General features: G+C 44.1%; 1 protein-coding gene across 2 annotated transcripts in view; it reads right to left on the bottom strand.

The window, feature by feature from the left end:
• Window positions 1-21402, bottom strand: part of YLPM1 (YLP motif containing 1) — a 37812-nt gene extending 16410 nt beyond the window's left edge. Inside the window, exons 1-8 of one of the 2 annotated variants that reach the window (XM_086462056.1) lie at window positions 20356-21402; window positions 16339-16581; window positions 15217-15411; window positions 13240-13982; window positions 7828-8382; window positions 5953-7767; window positions 3329-3434; window positions 975-1455 (exon numbers count right to left, since the gene is read on the bottom strand). In XM_086462056.1, the coding sequence (XP_086318182.1) occupies window positions 975-1455; window positions 3329-3434; window positions 5953-7767; window positions 7828-8382; window positions 13240-13982; window positions 15217-15411; window positions 16339-16581; window positions 20356-21402 (5185 nt within the window). Of the gene's footprint in view, window positions 1-974; window positions 1456-3328; window positions 3435-5952; window positions 8383-13239; window positions 13983-15216; window positions 15412-16338; window positions 16582-20355 lie in introns of both variants that reach the window. The other variant, XM_086462055.1, reaches the window with a different exon arrangement.
• Between the last annotated feature and the right edge of the window lie 2850 nt (window positions 21403-24252).

The raw sequence follows: 24252 nt of genomic DNA on the forward strand, positions 1-24252 counted from the left end.
TGTGTGTGTGCAAGTATACATTTCTTTAAGATATCTTCATCTTAAGAATGGAACTTCTGCCTTTTCAGATGAATTCAGGTAGCACACACAGTCAGGAGATTATAAACATTAAAATGCTCTGAATTTTTCAGTGACTCATAGAACGACTGTCATTTCAAGAAATTAACTGAAACGCTCACTTTAAATTTCGAACAGTGACAATTTTTCTAACAGCTTTTAGAAAAATTTCTACTTAATGGAATTGATATGGCTTCAATTCATGTTATGACACCTTAGAGAAAAAATGCTCTTTAAAAGACAATGCACAATTTAAGAACTTCTTTATGATATGATTTCACTCCTGTTGAAAACTAAGAATGAGGGAAATTAATTCTATTTTTAAAAATGTTGAATTTTAGCTTTAATAAGCTCAATACTAAGAATCAAAGCCCTTCACTGTTTATGTATTAAATGCCCATTTAGGGCACACGCCCTTCAGAACTAGGACTTTGTCTCCCTCCCTGTCTAGAAGGTACCTCGCATCCCTTAAGTATATAAATAATGCAAACACCAGTCACATTCTGCTTTAAGTTACTAAGTCACATGTAAGAACTGTAACAATCCAAAATACCTTCTGGCACAGTTATTTCCATACTCAGCTACAAAGGGATTAAGGGAAAGTATCAACGTCAATCTAAACGTAAACACCAACTGATGTCATCACATCAGTGTGTTATCAGAAGCAGACGTGGCTGTACACCACTCAGTTGACATGAAATACCTCATTACCACAGCACCAAAGAAAACATTAAACTCAAGGCTGGAGGTTACAGACTCCTTAAAACTGCGTTGCTTAGCATTAGATCGCAATGTACGCAGCCTGCAGGTCAACTGCAGAACATCTATGGCATACTTTGCGTGGCACACTCCTTGAGAAAGAAGCTGAGAGGACTAATTAGCTCTCCATTACAGATCAAATACACTGCAATACCCACCTCGCCCATGGCCATAATCCACAGTTTGCTGAATTACAGGTGCTTTAGGAACCGGTGGGATAACTGGAGGAAGGGACACTGGTACAGCTGATGGAACAGAGGTGTGAACAGCAGGTCCTTTCACAGGTGAGGAGACAGGTGGAGGCATCATTGATTCCTGTTTACACAACTCGTACTCCATATTTGCTCCTTTATCCTCATTTGTGTCCCAGAGTCCGTGGAAAGAATCCTCATCCCAGCGTTCCTGTTCCATAGTAGAAGGTGATGGTTTTAAAGACTGACCATGACTTGGGGTTGTAGTTGGAGTAGAAACTGGAGCATGTGGCCTTGTCATAGGTGTAGCAGGCCTTGTCAGTGGGGCACTTGGTCTTGTCACAGGGGTGGGCTGTCTGAACAACACGGGAGGCTTTATAATAACAGCAGGAGAAGGTTTAATAGCTTGGGCTTCTACTGGTGCCTCTGAAGATAGCTGAGAAGAGACCTAGATGCAGAAAGCACTTTTAATGTAGATCTGTAAACTAACCTTCTCTCATCCTCTGTAAGTCAGTAAGCACAACGGCAATCAGTAATCAAATCATAAGCATTTTCTAGTACCTCCATCAACGTGCTACAGGTAGGAGGACAATATTTCAAGAACTGGTGGCCTGAACTGATTTGGTATTAGTTCACTATGGGAAGGCTTCAATACTATTCATTTTCTCCTTCAAAGTAACCTTACCAATTTAAGCTCCAGTATGCCTATCTCAGTTCAAAAGTGTCTATAGTTTTATTCCCAAAGACTCCTGCTGTGTGCGAAGATTCCTGCTGTCTGTGAGGAGGCTGAAAAAAACTCTGAAAGTAAGGCAGCTTGGTGAGGCACAAAAGGACTGATAAGGCCAGCTTCTTTCTGGAAGTCACCGGAAAAATTTCCAGAGAGCAGAAACACCTGGAAACCCCTTAATGAAATCAGCATCTGATCAACATAATAAATAGGGAGGCCTTGCCAGTGGAAAACAAAACAAAATTTAAAAAACCCTTCATGAACCAAACATTGCCGTGGAACCCCATGTGCTGTGTCACAAGTCCTTTCAGCATCACAGCAGATGCCAAGTTACAGGCAGCCTTATTAGCAATATGCAATAAAACTTGCAGAACAGTTGTGGATACAAAGCTGAAATTTGTAATGACAGTTCAAAGTCAGAGCAGAAATCTGAAGGCAGAAATCCCAAGAGTTGTTTGAATCCCTCTAGGCAGATAGGTGAACTAGTCTGAGATACAAAATACCAAAGTTGAGTAAAGTCACCTCCTAAAGGCATCAGCGCACATGCAGTTCTGGGTAGCAAATCTGTTCCATTATTTTACTTTATAGACACTGCAAACAAGGAAGAGGCCACCAAGGCAAAAAGAAAACTTGCAGTGCCTCATTCGCTGCATAACACTTCTCTGGAGGGAGGGATAAACAAAGCTTGGTCTGGCTAAATGTCAGACCCAGAGGTCATTATGGCTAAATTTATTGGTACCAGCAACTTTGGGGTTAAGATGTGATGAAGAATAAAGACTGAAGCATCAGAGGCTAAGTCCAAAAAAGAGTAAAGACTCAGTTATCTCCTCCAATATACACTATTGTTTATTCATTCTAGGAAGGATTTATAAACCTGAGTTAACAGGACTGCAGAAGTTCAGTTGGTTTCTGACCAGGTACAAATTATCAAAAAATTCCCAAATATAAGCAGCTGAGAAGAGTTCCCAGAACCAACCAGGGGATTAAGCAGTAGAGGAATAACTTGAACCACAACAGGAGATGAAGACATGGAGGAACACAAAAGTAAGTTTCCATGCACTTTATGATATTCTAGAGGGTAATGAGAATTCCCAATAAAGACAGCAAACAGAAAGCTAATGCCCACTCGACATTGAAATATCTCAGTTTCTGATGGACCTATCCTCAAATTTCTCAAACTTCAAAGGTGAGAGAGCTCTTAAAGTAGGAAAAAAAAAAAAACACCACAAGATACCAGAACTTAAGCAAGGAACAGGAAGGTCTCCTCATGAGCCTTATGCTCCTGTTTGGAAGAGCTCACCTCTTCTTGCACATCATCCCACAGCAATCTAGGCTGTTGAACCTCATGCACTACTGTCCCTAATGGGTCACGCTCAGAAGATGTGGTGGACTAAATGAGTAGAAAAGGCTTTGGAAAAATCTAAAGAAACTAAAGAAGATGCTTTGCCTCAACAGAAGATTGATGAGATTGTAAGGGCTGCTGGGAAGACATTCCACAGAGAAATTGGACCATCAGACTGTAGAACTGATCTGACACACAAATTAATAGTAATTACTACCAGCATGTTATTAAGTTAACATAAAATAAATTTACCTGAAAGGTACCTGGCCTTGCGCTTGTATTCTGTGATCTCGGAGAGTCCTGTGTGGAAATGTCAGGTTTAAACTCTTTCAACTTCTGTAGCTGCTCTTTTTGCTCTCTGCACGTAAATCACAAGAAAGTGTTATCAGTCTGTAGCTTAAATGAAAAATTAAAGAAATCAACACTCACGGTGAAAACCATGTATTACACTAGCATCAGAGGCCAAGTCCAAAGAAGAAAAGGACACAGCAGGCTTAACATGGTCAACGCTGTGATTCAGAAATCCCTGTTTCACATCCACCTAACCACGGAGGTATTTAGTATATTCACTGCATCCTTTTTTGATCACAAGTTTTCCCCAAGACATGCAGTTATGCTTTTGTGCTTGGCCAGAACCACTCCACTTTGACAGTAAAGAGCAAAGATGGATTTTTAGTTTCTACCATCACCTTCTGCAAACAAGAAGCCCACTGGAAATGTGTGCATAAGCGCTCTCAGTGACTTGCTCTGAGTCTAACAGGGTTGAGGCCAACAAAGCACAACAGACATTCCAATATTCAAAAAACAAACAGTGATTTTAACTTTTGTTTCCTTGTTTTATATATGAAAATGCTATTTATCATATAACCAATATATAGTCTATGGAGCAGAGCCCAGGACCAGCAGTGAACACTACAACCACTGGATTACAAAGTTCTATTCAGTATGATCTCCTTTCAGGTTTTGTTAGCATTTTTTATCTAGGTTTTTTTTTATTGCTCCTAAGTCTTTGTTCACATTAATTGTCTGTATTAAAGTAGTTCCCAAAGAACAACTAAATACAACAGATGACACACAGAACAGCATGCAGATCAGAGTATGCTGTTTTACACACACTAAAAGCAAAGCTAGATGAAAGCAGTTACACTGCTGGTGTAACTTGTGGCTCAAAAAACCTAAACCATAAGCACTCTCCTTAAAGTTGTTCCTACTGTTCAGACTGGAGTCAGCTGCTTATAAGAATCTGATGAGAAATATCAAAGTAACTAATTTTAAGATTACCCTCCTGCTCAATTAAAAATCAGTATCAGTAGTATCACATTTATATTTCCCCTTTTTACTGGCTCAGAAAGAGTATGTATCTACTTCCTTACATAAAACGTTTTAGCTCCTACTTTTAAATATTTCAACCCTGATAAATTATTCACTTAGATAGTGATTCCCAAACTATGGTCCTTAGCTTCAGTCCCCGGGCTTGCAGCTAGTCACATTAAACAGTAAAACATATGCCTTGCAACCTGAGGCAATGGGAAAGTCAGGAAGCTGAACACGATCTGTTGAACTGAACTTTTAACAAATATTGATTTACAACACGTATTTCACAGTTACTAACACCTGTTGAATTAATCTAAGTACAGTGAAAGATTAAATTATCCAGAATAAGAGTTCTCCCTTTTTAAAAATTATTTTTCTTGCATTTTGGCATGCAACTGAGGCCTCCCATACAGGACAGATGCTTAGCAATCTTCTGAGCCTGAAAACAAAATGGCTTCAAGAAAAGTGCAAAATGTCTCTATCTTTCACCATGGTTTAATGTAAATGTAATAATGATAACCTAACATTCATTTTAGTTGCCCAGTATACTAGCATATCTTGTTTATGAAATTAAAACCCTGTCTTTACTAGGCACCCATCCTTAGCTATCACTCAGTAATTCGAACAGGATGAACCACATGAACCTCCATCTCTAAGATGCTTCCTCTTTTCTCTACAATCTCCTCTGAAAGATCTCATTCACTGAAAACAGTCAAACAAACTCATCTTTCCTTTTTTTTTTTTTTTTTGGTAACACACTTAATGCACCTAAACTCATGGACCAAAAGATAGCACTTGAATAGATATGTGCTCCATTCATTCTAATTTTACTAAATTTACTGAGCCCTAGAATGTTTCTGATGTTTAAGAGGATATTCTATTACTTGTTTTGAAATAAATACCTATTAAAGCCTTAGGGAGTCTCGTGCCTGTTTTCTAGAATGTGGTCTTGGTGAACTCTTGCATTCATATCCTACTGATCATTATCACCACTGTTATGTTGAACCTCAGAAGATCAACCAAACTTGACAAAATTATTCGCTGACAATGCTGGATTTCAAATGAGAGATCATTGAAAAAAGAAAAAAACCCACATACGCTTTAATTAAAAGCTAAGCAGCATCCAAAAATTAAATAGGTCCCATTGTGTGAATTAAGAACCACATTAATGTAGATTTTAACAGGTTAAGTATTAAAAAGCAATAGTCAACGAGCTCATCTGACACCAATAAAAAGATTAAAAAGTAATTATCCTCAAATAAGCTTGTTGATAACAAAAAGATTGGTGAGGTGATGCGGACAGATCTCTTCTTGGAAGGTAACAAACAGGGAATGCCATATTCATGGGGAAAGGGACAACCTTCTATTTAAGAAAAAAGGTCCATCCACAAAAGGTGTGATAGAGGTACTCCAAATAACTTGTTCCACATGAGATCCTACTATCATGCTATGGTGAAAAGAAATTAAGCTATTTCTGTGTAAATCAAGGAATGAATTAGGAAAGGAACACCATTTCCACAGAATGGGATTCCCACCCAAAGTGACAAAACCGGGCAACTCACCGAAGCATTTTGAGCTCCTGGGCAGCCTTCAGAATTATCTCATGCTGTCTTTGGCTAAGGACCATCACTCCTCCCAAGGACTGGTCAGAGTCCAGGTTTGAATCTGCTCCCAGCATATCAGAGGAATGTGAAGGTGGAGGAAGGGATGAATCTGAATGATCATCCAAAGACCGCAGTCTGTCTCCATCATCTGGATACCACCTGTCCGACAACCGTTCCCTCTCCCAATCAGTCCTTTCAGGAAGGTAGTCTTGCTTCTCCCGCCATGTGTCATACCTCTCTGGATACTCTCGAATCCTCAGCTCCCCTCTGTCTCGGAGATCTCTGTCATAATGATCTCTGTTCCTATCCTCCCTCCACCTATCTTCACGGTATCTGTCCAGAGGTGGAAGAGGTGGTAATGGTGGTAGAGGAGGGATATCCAGGTCACGATTCCCCATTTCTCTGTCATCCATAGGTCTCATGTCCCAGTCTCTATCCCATTCTCTGTCTAAATCTTGATCATAAATATCTGAGGATCTTCCAGTCCTATCTAGATCTCTTTCTAGTTCCCTCTCTCTTGGCCTTTTCCAGTCATCCCACCACGAATCTCGTCTGTCATGATCAGATGATAAAGGAGGTAGTGGCGGTAGAGGAGATAATGGAGGCAATGAGTGGTGGGATTGCAACCTGTCATCTCTGTCATACACATCTACAGAATCATCCTGATAATCAGAGTTGTGATCTCTCCAGTATCGTTCTCTTTCCCATTCATCCAATCGCTCATGCTCCAAAGAAGGGTCATCTTGACTATCCAAAGGGAATTCCTCCTGCATTCTATCATCTTCATGACCCCAAGAACCCCTGAGTGTCTCATCTCGATGGTATGGAGGCAATTGGTCAGGGTCATCTCCTAGGTGCATAGGTTTATCTATATTGCCTGTTTCAGTTCTTCCTGCTTCCCTCTCCCGGCTACCTGGCCTCCTGATGGGACCCCTCTCCCGGCTACCTGCCCGCCTGACCGGGCCTCTCTCACGGCTACCTGCCCGCCTGACTGGGACCCTCTCCCGGCTGCCTGCCCGCCTGACCGGGACTCTCTCCCGGCTGCCCGCCCGCCGCATGGGCTCCCTCTCCCGGCTACCTGCCCGCCGCATGGGCTCCCTCTCCCGGCTGCCCGCCCGCCTGACTAGGCCTCTCTCCCGGCTACCTGCCCGTCCCCTGTCCCGGCTGCCTGTCCGCCCAGCTAGCTCTCTGTCTCGGCTAGAGAATACCCTCTCATGGCTATCTGACCGTCCACCCAGCCCCCTCTCTCGGCTGCCAGACCGTCCATCTGGCATCCTCTCCCTGCTTCCTGACCGCCTATCTGGCATCCTCTCCCTGCTGCCTGCTCTCCTGAACATCCCCCTGCCACGGATGGATGCCTGCCTAGCCTGCCCTCTGCCTCTGTATACATATCCTCTGCCACGGCCGTCGTCCATCCTGCCCATTCCCCGGCCATGGCCGTCATCCATCCTGCCCATTCCCCAACCACCGTCCATCCTGCCCATTCCCCGGCCACCGTCCATCCTGCCCATCCCTCGGCCACCGTCCATCCTGCCCATCCCTCGGCCACGGCCCATTCCCCAGCCACGGCCATCCCCCTGCCCTCTGCCACGGCCATCATCCAGTCTGCCCTGGCCCCTTCCTCTGCTTGCTGGTCCCTTGCCTCTATCTTCATGCATAAACGGCCCTTTCCCTCTGCTTTCTGGCCCAGGTAGGCCCTGGGTGCTATCTGAAGCAACCAACTGTCCGTCTGGTGAATCCAAATCCTGATTTCCTGTTACAGGGGTTACCGCACCACCTGTTCTTGCAATACCTGACTGCAAAGCTACAGGGTTACTAGAAAGGGATGTTGATTTCTGGTTCTGAATAGGTGGAGTAGGTGCTTTGGACTCTTCTACTTGCTGGTTAGGATCATGTGAACTCCACGTCCACTTTTTAGGAGGGTCTGATATAGTTTCCTTGACTTCAGGTTTGGATGGTTCCTGTTGAGTGTTTGTCAGGTCCTCATTTGGCTCCATGGGACCTGCACTCTGTACATCAGGAGTAGACTGTGTTCTGCTTACAGTCTGCTGATTGCCAGCTACGTCTGTAAAAGGTTCTTTGTTTTCTGACTGTGAGTCTGTCTGTGACTGCTGCTGCTGCTGCTGCTGCTGCCCCAAATGAGGCCTGGGCCCTCTCCACCTTGGACCACTAGGTCGGGAACCATGTCCATGTGATGCATTTGTCGAAGTATAAAATTGTGCTGCTGGTCCTCGTGGGATAGTCCCCCACCTACTTGAAGACTGTCCATCTGTATTCTGTCGGTCAAAACGTGACCTGTATCCTTCCGAGCGCTGGGAGTCAAAACGAGGCCCTCTCTGTCTTGAGCCTTCAAATTTGTCATATCCTCTTCCTCGAGGTCCATCAAATCTACAGATGACATAATTGGCAATTTTATTCAAATGAACATGTCAAATTAAAATCCTCTAAACCCCGAGTTTCATCCCTCCCCAAAAGTCACTTCTAAGTGATGAACCCTAGTGTGCCTTAGGATCAACCCCTACTGAACCAGTACAGAAGCACAGAGACATGCTCTTCAATTCAATATTGTCCACTGAGGACTAGTTTAAGCCACCTGCAGATTATGTAACCCTAAAAGGAAATTTGGCTTAAATATCTCAAGACTGAAACCTGACTGACAAAGAAAGGTGGCATACATTTGAAAAAAGCTTTCAGCTTTTGTTAACAGAAGTTTTGTTGCAATCAACAACTCTCGTTGAACTTCTGTTTTTGATAGTACGCAACAAGTCTACTTAAATATGGTAGTGAATGCCATCTAGAAAAATCTTTAAATACAGGTCCTTTCAGAAAGTGCAACTAACTGTGATATCACTCAGTTCCACACAAGACAGTACGCTTAAAACAAATACATTTTTATTGCATCACTTTTTAAATTCCTTTTGAGAGCACCTATAACTGCTATTGCTAGAATGTGAGAAAATAGGTTAGGCAAACTAATGGAGAATAATTCATGGAAAACCATATTTAACAAGGCTGATCTAGTAAAAAATCCAATCTTTAAGCTATGCTGGGAGTAAAAATGCTCAAATACTGATTTACATAATAGACTAGAACAAACCAAATTCATTTTACACAAAATAAAGAACTCATGTCTGAAGTCAAGTTGCTTGGATGTTTGTGATTCACAGTTGTGTCTCACTGGATGAGGTCAGGAAGGCCAAAGCATGGCTGGAGCTGAACTTGGCAAAGGACACAAGGAGTAATAAGAAGGGCTTCTATAGGTATGTCAGTCAGAAAAGGTAGGTCAAAGAAAGCGCATCCCCCTGCTAAACATGACTGGCAAACTGAACACCAGATGACGTGAAGGCTGAGGTACTCAACAACTTTTTTGCCTCAGTCTTCACTGACAACCTCTCTTCCCACACCTCTTGCAGTGGACTGCAAGACAGGAACTGGGGGAGCAAACTCCCTCTCACTGTAAGAGGTCAGGTTTGTGACCACCTGAGGAACCTGAACATACATAAGTCTATGGGACCTGATGAGGTGCATTCCAGAGTCCTGAGGGAATTGGCTGATGTAGTTGCTAAACACTCTTCGTGACATTCGAAAAGTCATGGCGGTCAGGTGAAGTCCCTGGTGACTGGAAAAAGGGAAACATTGCACCCATTTTTAAAAAGGGTAGAAAGGAGGATCCTGGGAACTACTGACCTGTCAGCCTCACCTCTGTGCCTGGGAAGATCATGGAACAGATCCTCCTAGAAGCTATGCTAAGGTACATGGAGGGCAAGGAGGTGATTCAAGACAGCCAGCATGGCTTCACCAAGGGCAAGTCCTGCCTGACCAACCTAGTGGCCTTCTACAACGGAGTGACTACATCAGTGGTCAAGGGAAGAGCTACAGACGCCATCTATCTGGACTTCTGTAAGACCTTTGACACAGCCTCTTACAACATTCTTCTCTCTAAATTGAGGAGATATGGATTTGATGGATGAACTATTTGGTGAATAAGGAATTGGCTGGATGGTTGCATCCTGTGGATAGTGGTCAACGGCTCAATGTCCAGATGGAGACTGGTGACAAGTGGTATCCCTCAGTGGTCTGTACTGGGAGCAGTACTATCTAATATCCACATCAATGACAGAGATGGTGGGATCGAGTGTACTCTCAGCAGGTTTGCAGATGACACCAAGCTGAGTGGCGCAGTTAACACACCTGAAGGACGAGATGCCATCCAGAGGGACCTGGACAAGCTTGAGAAGTGGGCCCATGTGAACTTCACGAGGTTCAACAATGTCAAGTGCAAGGTCCTGCACCTGGGTCGGCGCAATCCCTGATATCAATACAGGCTGGGGGATGAAGGGATTGAGAGCAGCCCTGCAGAGAAGGACTGCGGGGTACTCGTGAATGAAAAGCTGGACATGAGCCAACAACGTGCACTCCCAGCCCAGAAAGCCCACCATCTCCTGGGCTGCATCAAAAGAAGCATGGACAGCAGGTCGAGAGAAGTGATTCTCCCCCTCTAACTCTGGTCTGGTGAGACCCCACCTGCAGTATTGCATCCAGCTCTGGGGCCCCCAGCACAAGAAAGATGTGGACCTGTTGGAGCGGGTCCAGAGGAGGACCATGAAGATGATCAGGGGCTGGAGCACCTCCCCTGTGAGGACAGGCGGAGAGAGTTGGCGTTGTTCAGCTTGGAGAAGAGAAGGCTCTGGGGAGACCTTATAACAGCCTTCCAGTACTTAAAAGGGGGCCTATAAGAATGGGATAGACTTCTTAGTAGACCAAGGGGTAACGGTTTTAAATTAAAAGAGGGCAGACTTAGATTAGACACAAAGACGACATTTTTTACAATGAGGGTGGTGAAACACTGGAACAGGTTGCCCAGAGAGGTGGTAGAAGCCCCATCCCTGGACACATTATCAAGGTCAGGTTGGACAGGGCTCTGAGCAACTGGATCTATTTGAAGATGTCCCTGCTCACTGCAGGGGGGTTGGACTAGATGACCTTTAAAGGAGCTTTCCAACTCAAAACTATTCTATAATTCTATGGATATTAATACATTACCACCTAGTTACCAACAGCGGTTGACTTGTTGCAGAATTTACTGTTTTAGTGAGCAATTTACCAAACAAGATCATCTATACAACCTCAAAGAATGTTAATAGTCCTGAAAAGTTAACACAGTAATCTGCCTTTTTTGGGGGTAGGGGTAGGTCAAGATGAACAGGAAGAGAAAAAAAAAAGAAATTACAAAGCACAGTGGCAAGGTAAGTTAGATTTGAAGGATCAACTTTTATATGGAAGGTATACCTAGAAGGCTGGATACTTCATTCCCAAAATTCTGAAAACTAGTTTAAGCCAGTTCTTTAGAGTTTCTTCAGAAAAGTTAATTGCTGAAAAGAGGTTAAGAGCGTGTGTGTCTTTTTGTATGTCTAGTCATTACTGGGGACCTTTTAGCTGCGGTGGCAGCAGGTTAACACACAGCATTTTTAATTTATCCCAAGTTCAGTTAAAAATTTATTAGAACTCTCTTTTCTACTAATTATACTGAGAAGAAACAGTAAACAGAATTTTGGGAAAGCTTTGATAAAACCCTAGAATGGTCATGCGATCACAATATAGGAATGCACAAAGGTTCGAGTGTTAATTAAATACTGTAAGTAAGCTCAAAACCAGAGCTCCTGTACGTGCATTCTAGAAATTTTTGATTATCCATAGCCTACCATCACACATCACTGAGCTCTAAACCAACGCACATAAAAGACATGCACTAGCAAATCATACAAAACAGTCTGTTCAGAACTGTACATCGAACAAATCCCCAGGATCAGAAACAACACTTTTAAATACCATCAGGAGGTAGAAAATTATTCAAAGTTATAAAACATTCATTTACATTGCTAGCAATTCATGAATTATTATTCATGAATGATCACTTTGGAAGCAAAAAGAAGGGAAATAAACATGAAGATATGATTGTGAAGTCTAGCAGAGTATGCAAGGATAGAAACAATTGAACAGAACAACACCGTTCTTTGATTCAGTAGGCACCACATCAACCCGTCTCGAACTAATGACCAGACAGACCAGATGTTGTTTTTGCAACCTGATATCATGTCAAGTATGAAGAAAAACATTTCAAAAACAAGATCTTGGATTAAACTATATAGCAGGTATAAAAATCACATAAAAGGCACAGAACATTGACTTTTAGAGTAGCTTTACATTAAGGCAGCAGCCATCCACCTGTTAAAATGAAGATTTACGTTTGAACAAAACCGTATCTTATCAAAAGTTAAAGACAGCAACCTTCAAAACCAAGACCGTTGTGATGTAATGCAAAATAAAAAGTGGCTAAGAATCCTAATGCTAGGATCCTAAGGCTCAAATCCTCATTTCTTTCCTTCACTCTCTTGTTTATAACTGTTTGAATGCTAAGTAATGCTACATGTGTAGAAAAACATTGATTTGTACTTAAGACAAGCACTACCTCTCTTATCAAACAGATGTTTTGAAAAGTGCACTGAGAAGGACAATCATATAGCTGCAGAACTCTCTCACACTAGAAGTTAAGGTACTGGTAAACAGCTTTGCATTTTCATTTCTTTCTGCAATAAATGTGGGACTACAAACAAAGAGTACTTTCTATTGTTTTTAAAAAATAAATAGCATCTACATTGCCACTAATTAACTGTGTTAGAATATTCAACTGAATATACATTTGAACACCTTCCTAAATCCCTTTCAGAATGCCTACATTAAATTGCTATCATATATAGCAACACCTTAAAAACAATCCTTCAACATTTTTGCCTTAGATTTTCTTAGACTGTGTTCCAAGTACCACACACATAATGCTGCGAATTTAGATCACTTTTCATATAGGACTGCTCTTTCAAGCGTGAGTTATCTTCAAACTAAGGACAGCAGAGACATATCAAGTATTTACAACAGCTTTCCTATTTTCACAAAAGGGATATTATGTCTCTGGGAACAAAAAGGGTGCAATGCGCCCAATCATTTTACTAGGAAAAAAAAACCCCAACATTCTACTGTAGGTAATACTCAGGCAAAAGGCATCTATCTATCCATGCTTTAATAAGATAAATGTAGGTATACATACATTAAAAACAAAACCTCCACCAAACAAGCACAGTTCATACAACCTCAGGAAGATTTGAGGATAAGATATATGTTTCATTTATTTATATATTGCTGAAAGCCTTGTAGCCTGGAACATGTATAAATCAACGAAAAAATCCTTACCTAGGGCCTCTGGGGCCTTCAAAACGTGCTGATCTGGGAGGATCTGGAAGCAATCCACCTGACCTCACTGGTTTATCCTGCATAGTAGGTGCATGTGTTGAAGACACTGCAGAAGTGGCTTTCAGTTCCCCACATCCTTGCTCAGATGAGATAGAGACAGTTTGTTTACTAAGATGAACTTGAGACTTTCCGTGGTCTGAAGAGCCAAAGGATGAACTTACTTGAGAATGATAAGGTGAATAGACAGTCGAACTAGCTATTTTTGATGCATAGGTACCAGGGGTGGGAAGCAGAGCTGGCCTTGGCGTCTCAGTAGATTGACTGCTTTGAGAACTGGATCCTGAAGGGACAGAGGAATTAGACAACTGAGAAACAGAAGAGAGAGGCGGGGGGACCAGCGGAGGTGTAGTTGAAGGTAAAGTTGGAGGCATAATAGGAATGCCACCTTGAGTGGCTTGAGAATATGGAACAAATGGAGGTGGCAGCGAAACATTAGCAGGATACTGATTCTTCAGATTTTGGAGTGAGCTCACTTTCTCCTGCAGATGAGACTGAGTGACTTTCATCTGTTCATCCCATGCTTTCCACTGTTTTTCATACTCTTGAAGCTGGTCTTTGTGAGGGTAGGTTTGAAGCTGATGCTGCCACTGTTGGTTCATTGATCGCTCCCAATCTTTATGAAGCTGCTGGAACTGTTTTTGCTGTGCCTCATAATGTCGCAGCTGCATCTCCACTGACATGGTCTGCAACGATAAGACAAGAATAGCTTAAAAATACCATCTTAGTTATTTTCAGAACCACATATTTCTGTATCACAATTTCTGACTTGGGCAGAAGCTTGAGGAAGGACCACAGTGAAAAAAAAGCAAACACCAACAGGTGATGTCTACAGTCACTGTGACTATTTAAACATTTTAGGATTGGAGGACATTCATGTATAAAAGGCTTTTTCCCCCCCCTTTTTCTTTTTTTAACAGTACAGCTGAAGAAAGCTATAATCAAAGGGCTCCAAGCTGTATTATTAGCGGATGCTAACAATGGCTAAAGTCCAAATCAATCTTCACGCTTTCAATATATACAGTACATGGCTATTTCTCAAGGCTTCAGTTTCTGCTATTAACCTGCTCAGAGTTGCTCGAGCTGTCAGCAATTATTTTTCTCTAAGCCTTTGCCAGATCTTATTTGCACAATGAAGCTTCTTTCAAGGAGGTACTGTCTTTCATTGTGTGTAGATACAGGTCCTAATACCCATGGCTTGATCTTGTCTGAGATTTTTAGGGTTCACACTTAAAAAAGAGATTTTTTTTCAAACAAGCAGGCAGCCCAAGCTACAAAGAAATGCTTAATGTACAAACTCCACCTACCCAGAAAAAGCTGACTCAACTCTCTAATACAGTAATCAACTTCTACTTAAAAGCTTAAAGGTTGCAACACTGATATAATTACCCAAACGTGGTATTGAGACTTATTTTATTTCACTGATTATTTGAGTCAAAAATAATGCAAGATAGCGATTTTCTTAATTACTTTGCATATTTTTGGCATCTGTTTACTTCATCATTGTACATATTTATTTTTGTACTATACAATGTTGTAAAGAAGAGCAGCTACCAAATTACTCTACGTAATCATTTGTTAACCTGACCTTTCTTCTGAACTCTTTCTCCAGCAGCAAAACATTCAGAGCTGAGTAAATTCATATTGTGTTCAGGTTTGGTTCTGTATCACCCAAGTATGTCTGAAAAAAATCTTATGACAAGTGTAAAGTGTATTTCTCATCCTACTGAAGCTTCATCACCATCTGTCAATTCTTTTTTCATTATGAAGTTGACAGTAGGAAAAGGGGATATAGACTTCTACCTAAGCAGAAAATGTAGCTAGACAAATGAGCCAACCATCACAAATTATCCAACTGCTTGTTTTTCAGTGCTAGGTCACCCAGGAAGTATATCAAATGCTAGCTCCTTAGTGTTTCACCTGTAAGTGTGGAGGCTGTTGCATGATCTGTTGATACTGCTGTACAATCTGCTGCAGCTGGGCATGCTTCTGCATTATTCTCTGATACTGAAATCCAACCCGGTGATGGGGATGCTGCTGCCATTGAGCTGCTGCTGCTTGCAACTGCTGCAATCTCAAATCTTCCTCAGGGTCATCAGGAGGTTCAATATTGAGCTAAAGAAAAAGGCAAACACTATAAAGGACAGCTCCTTCTGTCAGAAGACAAACACACTTGGTCACTACCCAGTTTAGAAGAACTTCCTCAGTGTTTGCTATTTTATGACTGTATTTCAGCGTTCTGGCCACCCACAGCTTCTGGAAGGCTGATTTTTATTTCATTTATTCTTAATGTGAACAGCCTGATCTAAAGGTTAGGCTGATGGCAATTAGGGTATACATACATACATAAACTACCTACAGGAAAGAGATCAAAGCAGATCTGTTATCCGCTGCTCACAGCAAACATAATGAGACAGCAATGCGTTTTCATGATGAGGTAACGTAACTCCAAGTCCATTATTTTTGCCACTTGGTGGGAACCCACACACTGTAAGTTAAAGCAGAGCACATGCTGCAGGGTAATTAGTACCCTACAGTAATCTGTTCAAACGCCGATTGTGACCTCCATCCATTACATAGTAACTGTTATTAAACATGCTGACAAAAATACTCTGTGCAAAGTTCTTGGCTTTCAGACAAACTGTAAGACACAGAGAGAAGGGGAGCCAGAACTGACAAACTGCCAGAAAGGAATTAAGAAATAGTGTCTTAAAGATATCATTCCTCAACTACAGTACTTGATTTTGCACTTAGATATTACCAAGTGTTTTTCATAGACAAAGATGAAAACGTTGGGGAAGGTGCGAGTGAGTCAAGCTTGAACTCACCTGGTGCATGTATGGCTGACTATGTAAGTCTATATACAAGGAGTGTATTTTTATTTTTTTAATTGGTGCAGCCTTAGCAAATGTTCTTTTAAGATTGCTTTACCACATTTAGTTATTGTTACACAGTGTACACAAGAATTTGATGGCCTTATTTTCCCGTTTCTTTGTCTCATCTAGCACAACAAATGGAATGGCATCACTTTACAAAGCCTACCTGAGTTTCAGAGGATGCAAGAGAAGACTCGTCTTCTTTGGAAGCTGGAGGCAGGGATTCATTAAGTGGAGGAGGTTCAGACTGCTGAGCTGAAGCACTCATTTTCCCTTCTTCAGACTTTGCTCTCTGCTCAGATGCATCCTTCACTACCGCACCTTTCATTTGCTGCTGCCCCTGAGCATGGGCTTTTGCCCTTTGCTGCAGGCTAAGCAGGTGCTGCTGGTACCAGTATTGCTGTTGTTCCTACAATAGACAGAAATTTTCTAAGACAGCTTTCATGAGAAAAACAATGCAAATTAATTCATGATAGTCACTAGAATCATACTCTAGAAGAGTTTTTAAATCTCTTTTGAGGGAAAACTCACCTCATCATCAATAGCAATGCAATGGATGTCAGAAGATTAAATTAAATTTCAGAAACCACTATGTGAGGCATAGTACCCACAGCAAATTTATCTCCTACCTCGAAGAGCTTACAACTAAAGAGAACAATAATGAAAAGCAGAAAGATGGCCAATAATAAGCCAAATTACTACAGACATGTGGTAAGTACCATACTTATTATTTTTAGTGCTTTTTATTCCTAAAAACTATATGTACTTACTACGAGACTAACTTAGGTAAAATGAGAGGAGAGCGAGCAGTAAAGAGAAAAAGGAGGAAATGTACAAAAAGGATGAAGAGGATGAACAGAGAACACAGACATCAAGTGGAGTGAAAATGACAGCTGAGAAGCTGTGGTGGAGACATTTGAATAAAGGCTGAGGGAAGGAGAAAGAACAATCAGATCCAGCATAGAGTAAGGATTACTTATCAACTGAATTCTCATTAATTCTAATTCATTCAACAGCTGAAGAGGTAAATAGATACGGTTGCACCCCAAAAATTATCCACTTAAGAACTGAGCTTTCAGTTTTAAACATTTTGCACTAGAATTAGAGTACTCTGGGTACAGTGCTTCAAAGCACTGTCAGCTGCCACCAACATGAAGAACAAAAGACTAAAGATAAGTATCTCAACACTTAAGTAGCGGTGCATCTTAAAGAGACTCAATGGGAACTGACAGTTCCCTATCCCTTCCAATATAAGAAATATCAGGTATCAAATCAGACTAGCAGGACACAGATTTAAAACAGGCAAGAGGCAGCTCTTCACCTGACACAGCCTTGTGCTACCAAAGTCCCTGCCAGAGACCACTGCAAGGGCTAAAATTTTGTTGATTCAAGACACAGATCCGTAAGCTCATAGAAGAAAAATCTACAGATTTTAAAAATAAAGATGCCAGTTGCAGCTAAGGCAGCTCCTACAGTTTAGGGAAGTATCACTATACACTTGATTTTTAAGTTACTCTCTTAGCATCTGCTTTTAGTGACTGTCAAAGACAGAATGATAAAATACTGTACTTCTGGTCTGACCTAGTACAACCATTCTTGTGCTCTCATGTCAACTCCACCACCTCTGAGAACCTGTGACTGCTCTACATCTTTCATATCCTCTGTTCCTCCCTTCCATCCAAGTGTGCACAGTTAAGACAAGACACCTATATAAAGCCCACTCAGAAACAGAAAATCATGCAAAACATGCAGGTATTTTAAAATGTAAGTGTGACAACAACAAAGTGGTAGGTGCTGTCCGATGAGATTTCTCAAAACTGAACCATTCTGCCTATCTTCCAACAAGTTTAAAAGAAGTACAAGCTTCCTCCAAAAGCGTACCTCACACCCAAATCAGGAGTGATGTTTTCTATTCGCAGCAATCTAGCAGACACAATTAAACATGGAGCTGCATTTAAAAAAAATTACTTCTGTAAAACAATAACTTTGAGGTGAGGACATTGAAAGGAGAAACTATGCTTCTTGGACTTGACAAAAGATGCATCTGATTGTTGAGAAACTCAAGAATTCAGCAATTTAATCCAACTGTAAACCCAGTAAGAAACTAGACTTACAATATTGTCAAGGCAAAGAGTGGTATCTCATTTTTAGACAGGAAAGGGAAATAATAAAACACACTTATGGTAAATTGCTTATTTTTTCCTATGTTAAGAGAAAAACACTGATCTATTCGGCTGTATCCATTGTTACTGTGGGATGAGAACAGAAAGAATTGTTTTCAATTACCAGTTTAAACAAAGGCTCAATAGGATCTTATAAATGACAAAATGCAGTATTTCTCTACTCCACTTTTAAGATCATTAGCGAGAAATCATTACTAGGCTTTGCTTTTCCTATTCCTATTGCGTAAGGACTTGATGCTCTAAATCCTGTCTCTTTTTACAGCCCAAATCATATCAATCTGTCATAACAATTTTATGACCAGCAAAGTACCAAATTCCTTTTGAATTAACACTGATTTGTGCATGACAGTAAACAAACTACTCCAGAAAGAAGTTGTTGCATAAACATTCATAAACCAAACAAGGTAAACTTCAGCACTATTCAGCTTCTTCTATATGTGCACCACAATAATGCATTACTTGTGACTTTTCTGGAGAGAGTGGTTGAGGAACAATTAAATAACAATGAAATTCCAAGCTACATAAGGGGGGAGGAATTACAGTTTACTGTTTGGTCTTTAGTTCCATAATTTAGGAAGTCAGCAAGCAGCCTCAATACTGAATTAACACTACTTTCAACACCTGATTTTTCAAGATTCTGGGCTTGTCATTAAAAAATTCAACGAGTCCCACTGTTGTCACTGTAAAAGATCAACTAGTACCGTGCAAAACCTTTGCAAAATTAAATTAATGAACTGAAAGCAGCACTTTGCTAGGCAGTGATGAGTTATAATGGTGCAAACTTAAACATGATACATTCCGAAACATATCCAGGTATTAGTATGAAATTTTAATGGATACAATTAAAAAGGTGTCCCAACAAATTTAAAGCATCAGTGACTTCCAATATAACGCAACAGGATTTTTGCAAACTTAGCTTCAAATCAGAATCCTAAGATCAATTTGCCAAAAATAGATGTCTTTTAAACTTAAAGTCAATTTAAAGCATACACTTCAGCTTTGCTCTTGCTGCTGGATCTCTACAAGCCGAACCTAAAACCATGCAAGCGCTGCAGTGAATCTGACTGACCTGTACACATAGCTGAGGACCTCAGCACGTGTCTCTGTGCATGCTTAACCTTAAACAACTGGATTGTCCCTAACCTAATGCATACGAACGGTCACATCAAGTTCACTGGAACTGCTCATTTAGGAAATAAAGCACGTGAACATTTTGCAGGCATTTCGGCCCTACTGCACACATAAAAAGCACACAGCATTAAATGAAGAGTACGTTTCACCTCAAAAGCCTTTCAGAACATTTCCCTCCAATGCCCCATACAGTTTTCTACTGGAAGATCAAGCGCGTGTAGCACAAAACATGTAAGTAAGTCTAAGTAAAGGGCAACTACATACTCTGACAGAAACACTTCTGCAGATTTAACTGTGTGTGGCAAGATTAGAATAGTCACAACTCTATACCGCTCAGATGGCCAACTGAAACACAACCCTATGAGAAAACTAAAGAAAGACATCACCGAAGACAAGAGGCACTCATCCTGCAACGTGCAACGAGCAAACAGACTGCTGCATCTCACAACAGGCCGCACGAAGTCAACAGAGGTTCGGTGCAGGTCACCCACATGCTGTACTTTGGAAAACAGTTCTCCAGAGACCAATGAAGCCCCCAGGAAAATATAATTCAGCTGGGAGTTAGACTTTTCGCTAAACAACTAATTTGCTCTCGAAAAACGAGGATTTGTTAGATCCCAACAACCACCACTGGATAAAGAAGCATTTACAGAGCCTCGCCTGAGGCTCCTGTGCCGTTCCCGGACTTCCAAGGGTTGCGTCCAAACCCTTTAAGCATTACGCAAATACGGCACGTTCATTAACTGCCCTTACTCGGAGACCTTTACAACATCCCGTACCCGTCAGCGGTTAATCACCACCGCTGCCCTGGCGACCCCCTGCTGCCAGCCGGGGCCGCAAGGTCGAGTGCGGAGGTGGCGTTCCCTTACCTGGGGAGTCATGGTGGAGGGGTCCGGCTGCTCGGTGCCACCGGCCTCCTTGGCGGCACCCTGCGCGGCCTCTGGCTGGGCAGCGGCGGGCAGCGGCAAGGACGGCTGGGGTGGGGGGAAATGGGCCTGTGATGGCTTGGCCGGGGGAGGGATGGAGGGGGCCAGGCCGCTCTGCGCTGGCTGGGAAGGGGAGGCCTGGGAAGAGAGCAGGTAAGGCTGGGGGTGCGCCATGTAGCCCTGGGCGGGAGGCGGCAGGTAGGGCTGAGAGGCGGTGGCCGGCGGGGGCTCCAGGTAAGACGGCGGGGGCTCGGAGAAGGAGGGGGGCGGCTGGGAGGTCTGCGCCCGGGTCAGGTAGGGCTGGAGCGGCGGGGACTGGGCCGGGGGCGGCTGGGCGGGGGGCAGGTACGGCTCCGCCTGGGGGGGAGGCAGGTAGGCCTGGGCGGGGGGCAGGTAGGCCTGGGCGGGGGGCTGCGGGGACTGCGGCGGCGAGGACAGCTCCATGTCCATGGGCACCGGCGAGGAGGGCACCGGCTCGCCCCAGTCGCCGTGCCCGCCCGGCGGCTCCTGGCCATCGCGCTCCCGGGCGGCGGCGGGCGGCTTGCGGGCTGGCGGCGGCGGTTCACGGTGGGCGAACTGCTTCTGGTAGCTGCGGACCGGCGGCGGCACGGGCGGCGGCGGCTGCTGCCAGTCGGTGAAGGAGCCGGGCAGCGGTGGCGGCGGCAGCCCCGGAGGGGGCGGCCCCGGCGGCGGCGGCGGCCCCAGCAGCACGGACTGAAGCTGCTTCTGGTGCATCTGCTGGAGCTGCTGCAGCTGCGCCAGGTGCTGCTCCTGCAGGCTCAGGAACCCCGAGGTACCGGCGGGAGGCGGCGGGGCGGCGGCGGTGGCGGGGGGCGCGGGGCCCGGCGGCGGGTAGCTGGGCAGCGGCATCGGCGGGACGGCGGGAGGCGGCACGTTGGGGGGAGGGATGGGCAGCGGGGGCGGCGGGATGGAGGTGGGAGGCGGCGGGTAGTGCCCCGCCGCCCCGTACAAACCCCAGGCCGGGTACATGACGGGGCTGCGGCGGCCGGAGCGGAGCGCGGCGCTTCGACAGGCCGCGGCGGCGGCGGCGCGTGCGGCCCACGGCGCCTGCGCGGGGAGGCGGGCCGCCCTCCCGGGCAGTAAAGCTCGAGCGGGGCGCTAGAGCGTCGAGCGGCGCCCGCCGTCGGGAGGTTGGGCGCCGGCAGCGCGCCACCCAGCGGGCAGTTGCCGTCACTGCGGGAGGGCAGCCGCGAAGCCCGCGGCAGGGCGCATAGAGAGCGGCGGAGCCGAGGGCAGAGCGCCGCTTCCCGCCCGCCGCCGCCAGCCGAGGGGAGCCCGAGCGGACCCCGCCGGAGGGGGCTCCATTTGGTGTCGGGGGCGACGGCCAGGCGGGTGCTCCCGCGCCCTGCCGCAAGCAAGGCCATGTATGGCTGGCGCGGCCCCCGGCGGCCTCCCGCAGGCCGCGGTGCTACCGGGCCGCGGGCGCCGGTGACCTGGGTTACCCTGGTGGCAGCCATGTTTCGCGCCTGCCCCCGCCGCTCCCGTCAGGGGCTGTGGCCCACAGCGGGTGTCGCCGCGCAGCGTCGGCCCCGCGCGGCCACGGTAAAGCCGCACCGAGGTGCGATGGCAGCGCCGATTAATTGTTGTAGCGATTGAGGGGTGACATGAGCGCGGCCACAAACCCAGCTGAGCTGGAAAGGTGCACAAGCGCGAACGGTCCCGCGGCCTCGCAAACAACGGTGTGGAGCCCCTGCACGGGGACGGGGGCGATGACAGGTGGTCCATCCCTTAGAAATGACGTGAATGATTTTGCTTTCAGTGAATACGCTGGTGATAAAGCTGAGAGGCAACAATGAGAATGGTGCAGCGGATGTGTGAAATGGCCTCATTCGTTGCAGAAGCAACTGCACTGAGGAGCAGGAAAGCATTTTTTTCTTGTGTCTCTCCTCCCACACTGAAGTGCAAGTTAAACATACACGTGTGTCCTGTAGCCAGTTAGCACAGATTTATGCAAAGTGCTGAACTCCCATTGCAGAGAAAAGACACGAGGGGTTGTGCGTGTGAATTTCAAGTAGCTGGAGAGTGGAGCCTAGTGGCTACTGTTTTGGTCAGCAGTACACCAGCAATGGGGTGTCTCACTGCTTGCTGTCCTTCCCAAATACAGAAAACCTGAGCAATTTTTCTCATGCTCAATCCAGTTCATGGCTGCTGAATCAAGGATCCCTGGGCAGTAGAGAAAGGCAGGTGTTGGAGGAAAAGTCCAAAGAATTTTCAGTCAAGAGAAAAATGAGGAAAATCAGATTGTTAGGTAGAGAAAAAGTTTTGTCCTCTCTGCTGGAAAAACTGGACTTGTGTTCATTTGTTAAATTCCAGGGAATCCACAAAGGTGATACACCATGAATCTACAAGCAAAGCTTAGAGTGTGAACTCAGGTTACGAGATGTAAATCTTTAAGAAAACTACCTTAATTAATTTAATACACATAGAAATGTCTTTTCTATTCTTTAGTATCCTTTCTTTTCATCTAGAGGTGATTATTGATCCTTTTCTGTATAGGGTGGTGCTCGTCCAAGATTTCTCTTGCAGTGAATATAACTTCCAGATAGCATTTGTACTTTTAGCCCCCATCTCCTCCACATTATACACGTACTTAACATTTATACCCCTGAGCTCTTTGGGACGGTTTGCTCACTAAGCTTTTGAAAGTCTGTCCTTTCAAAACAGGGAATTCCTGTTGCAAACATCCTTTGATTCATCCTCATGATCAATTCACTCCAAGTGAGTTCTCTTGTGATCAGTTTCTTCAAGGTTATTTCCTGCAGGCAGGTCTCTCCCTGTATTCTTGCTGTCTCTTGTGGTTACTCAATATTGTGAAGAAACCTGTTATTTCCCTTACAAACAAATACATGTACTCAACCATTTTCAGTGGCAATTATTTTCCAGCCTACATTGAGGAGGCCGAAGTGTAACTTCCAAATAACATGATGGATGCTTTTGTCAATACCCACATCTGGTTTGGGCAGCAGTAGAGTTGACTCCTGCCAGCCAAGATACATTGGCTTTACCCAATGTGACCTTCTCCTAAAGCAACCCTGTTAAGTCCACATTATGCCCTCTTATTCTTTCACAGTCTGTAACGTTAATGTATGACATCATGCTGGTTTGAGTTGATTTTTTTAATAGCTCTAACATTTCTAAATGCTATTCTACTACACTTCGGTTATCCCTCAATTAACCAGCGTCACATCTTGGGTCAGCAGCTTAAGTTTCTTCACTTCATCAGGCGGCAACGCTGCAGCAATCTTGGGCCTTCTGGTGGTCCCCAGAAAGGAGTAAACATTTTTTTTTCCCATTCTTTGCATAACTTCAGACCTTCTTTTTGTGGCTTTTCTGACTGTTCTCTGTCTTCTGAAGCTATGGAAACTGGCTACAGCAAGAGACAGGATGTTAGAGGGGAGGCTGGATTCCCCAGAGTTACTGAGAAACATTGCAGGCATCTGTTTGATATCAAACTCGTGTGTAGGTTTAAACTAACTGCCAGCATTGGGCCAGGAAGGAATTTCTCTTCTGATTTGGACTGGCAGAGTTCTGCATTCATAGGAACATCAAAGCATTCTCGCTTACCAAACTCCTGTTACAATGATCTTTCCTCCTTTGACATACTGCAAGTTGGATCTGAGGTTGAGACGCCACAGTGTGCATGGAGTATTTTCCTCTGAACCAAGTGTCTGGTACACAGGTTCCCTGGGACTGCAGGGGAAGCAGTTGATGACTCAGGTAGTCCTTTCCTGACCTGTTTCTCTTCACACTAGGCTTTTTGAGTTAATAACAAAGTTTATTCTGTCTTGCTGATTATACTCAATTAATGAAAATCTCCTG

Source organism: Leptosomus discolor, chromosome 3 (assembly GCF_034619465.1).
Source record: "Leptosomus discolor isolate bLepDis1 chromosome 3, bLepDis1.hap2, whole genome shotgun sequence".
Lineage (NCBI taxonomy): Eukaryota > Metazoa > Chordata > Aves > Leptosomiformes > Leptosomidae > Leptosomus > Leptosomus discolor.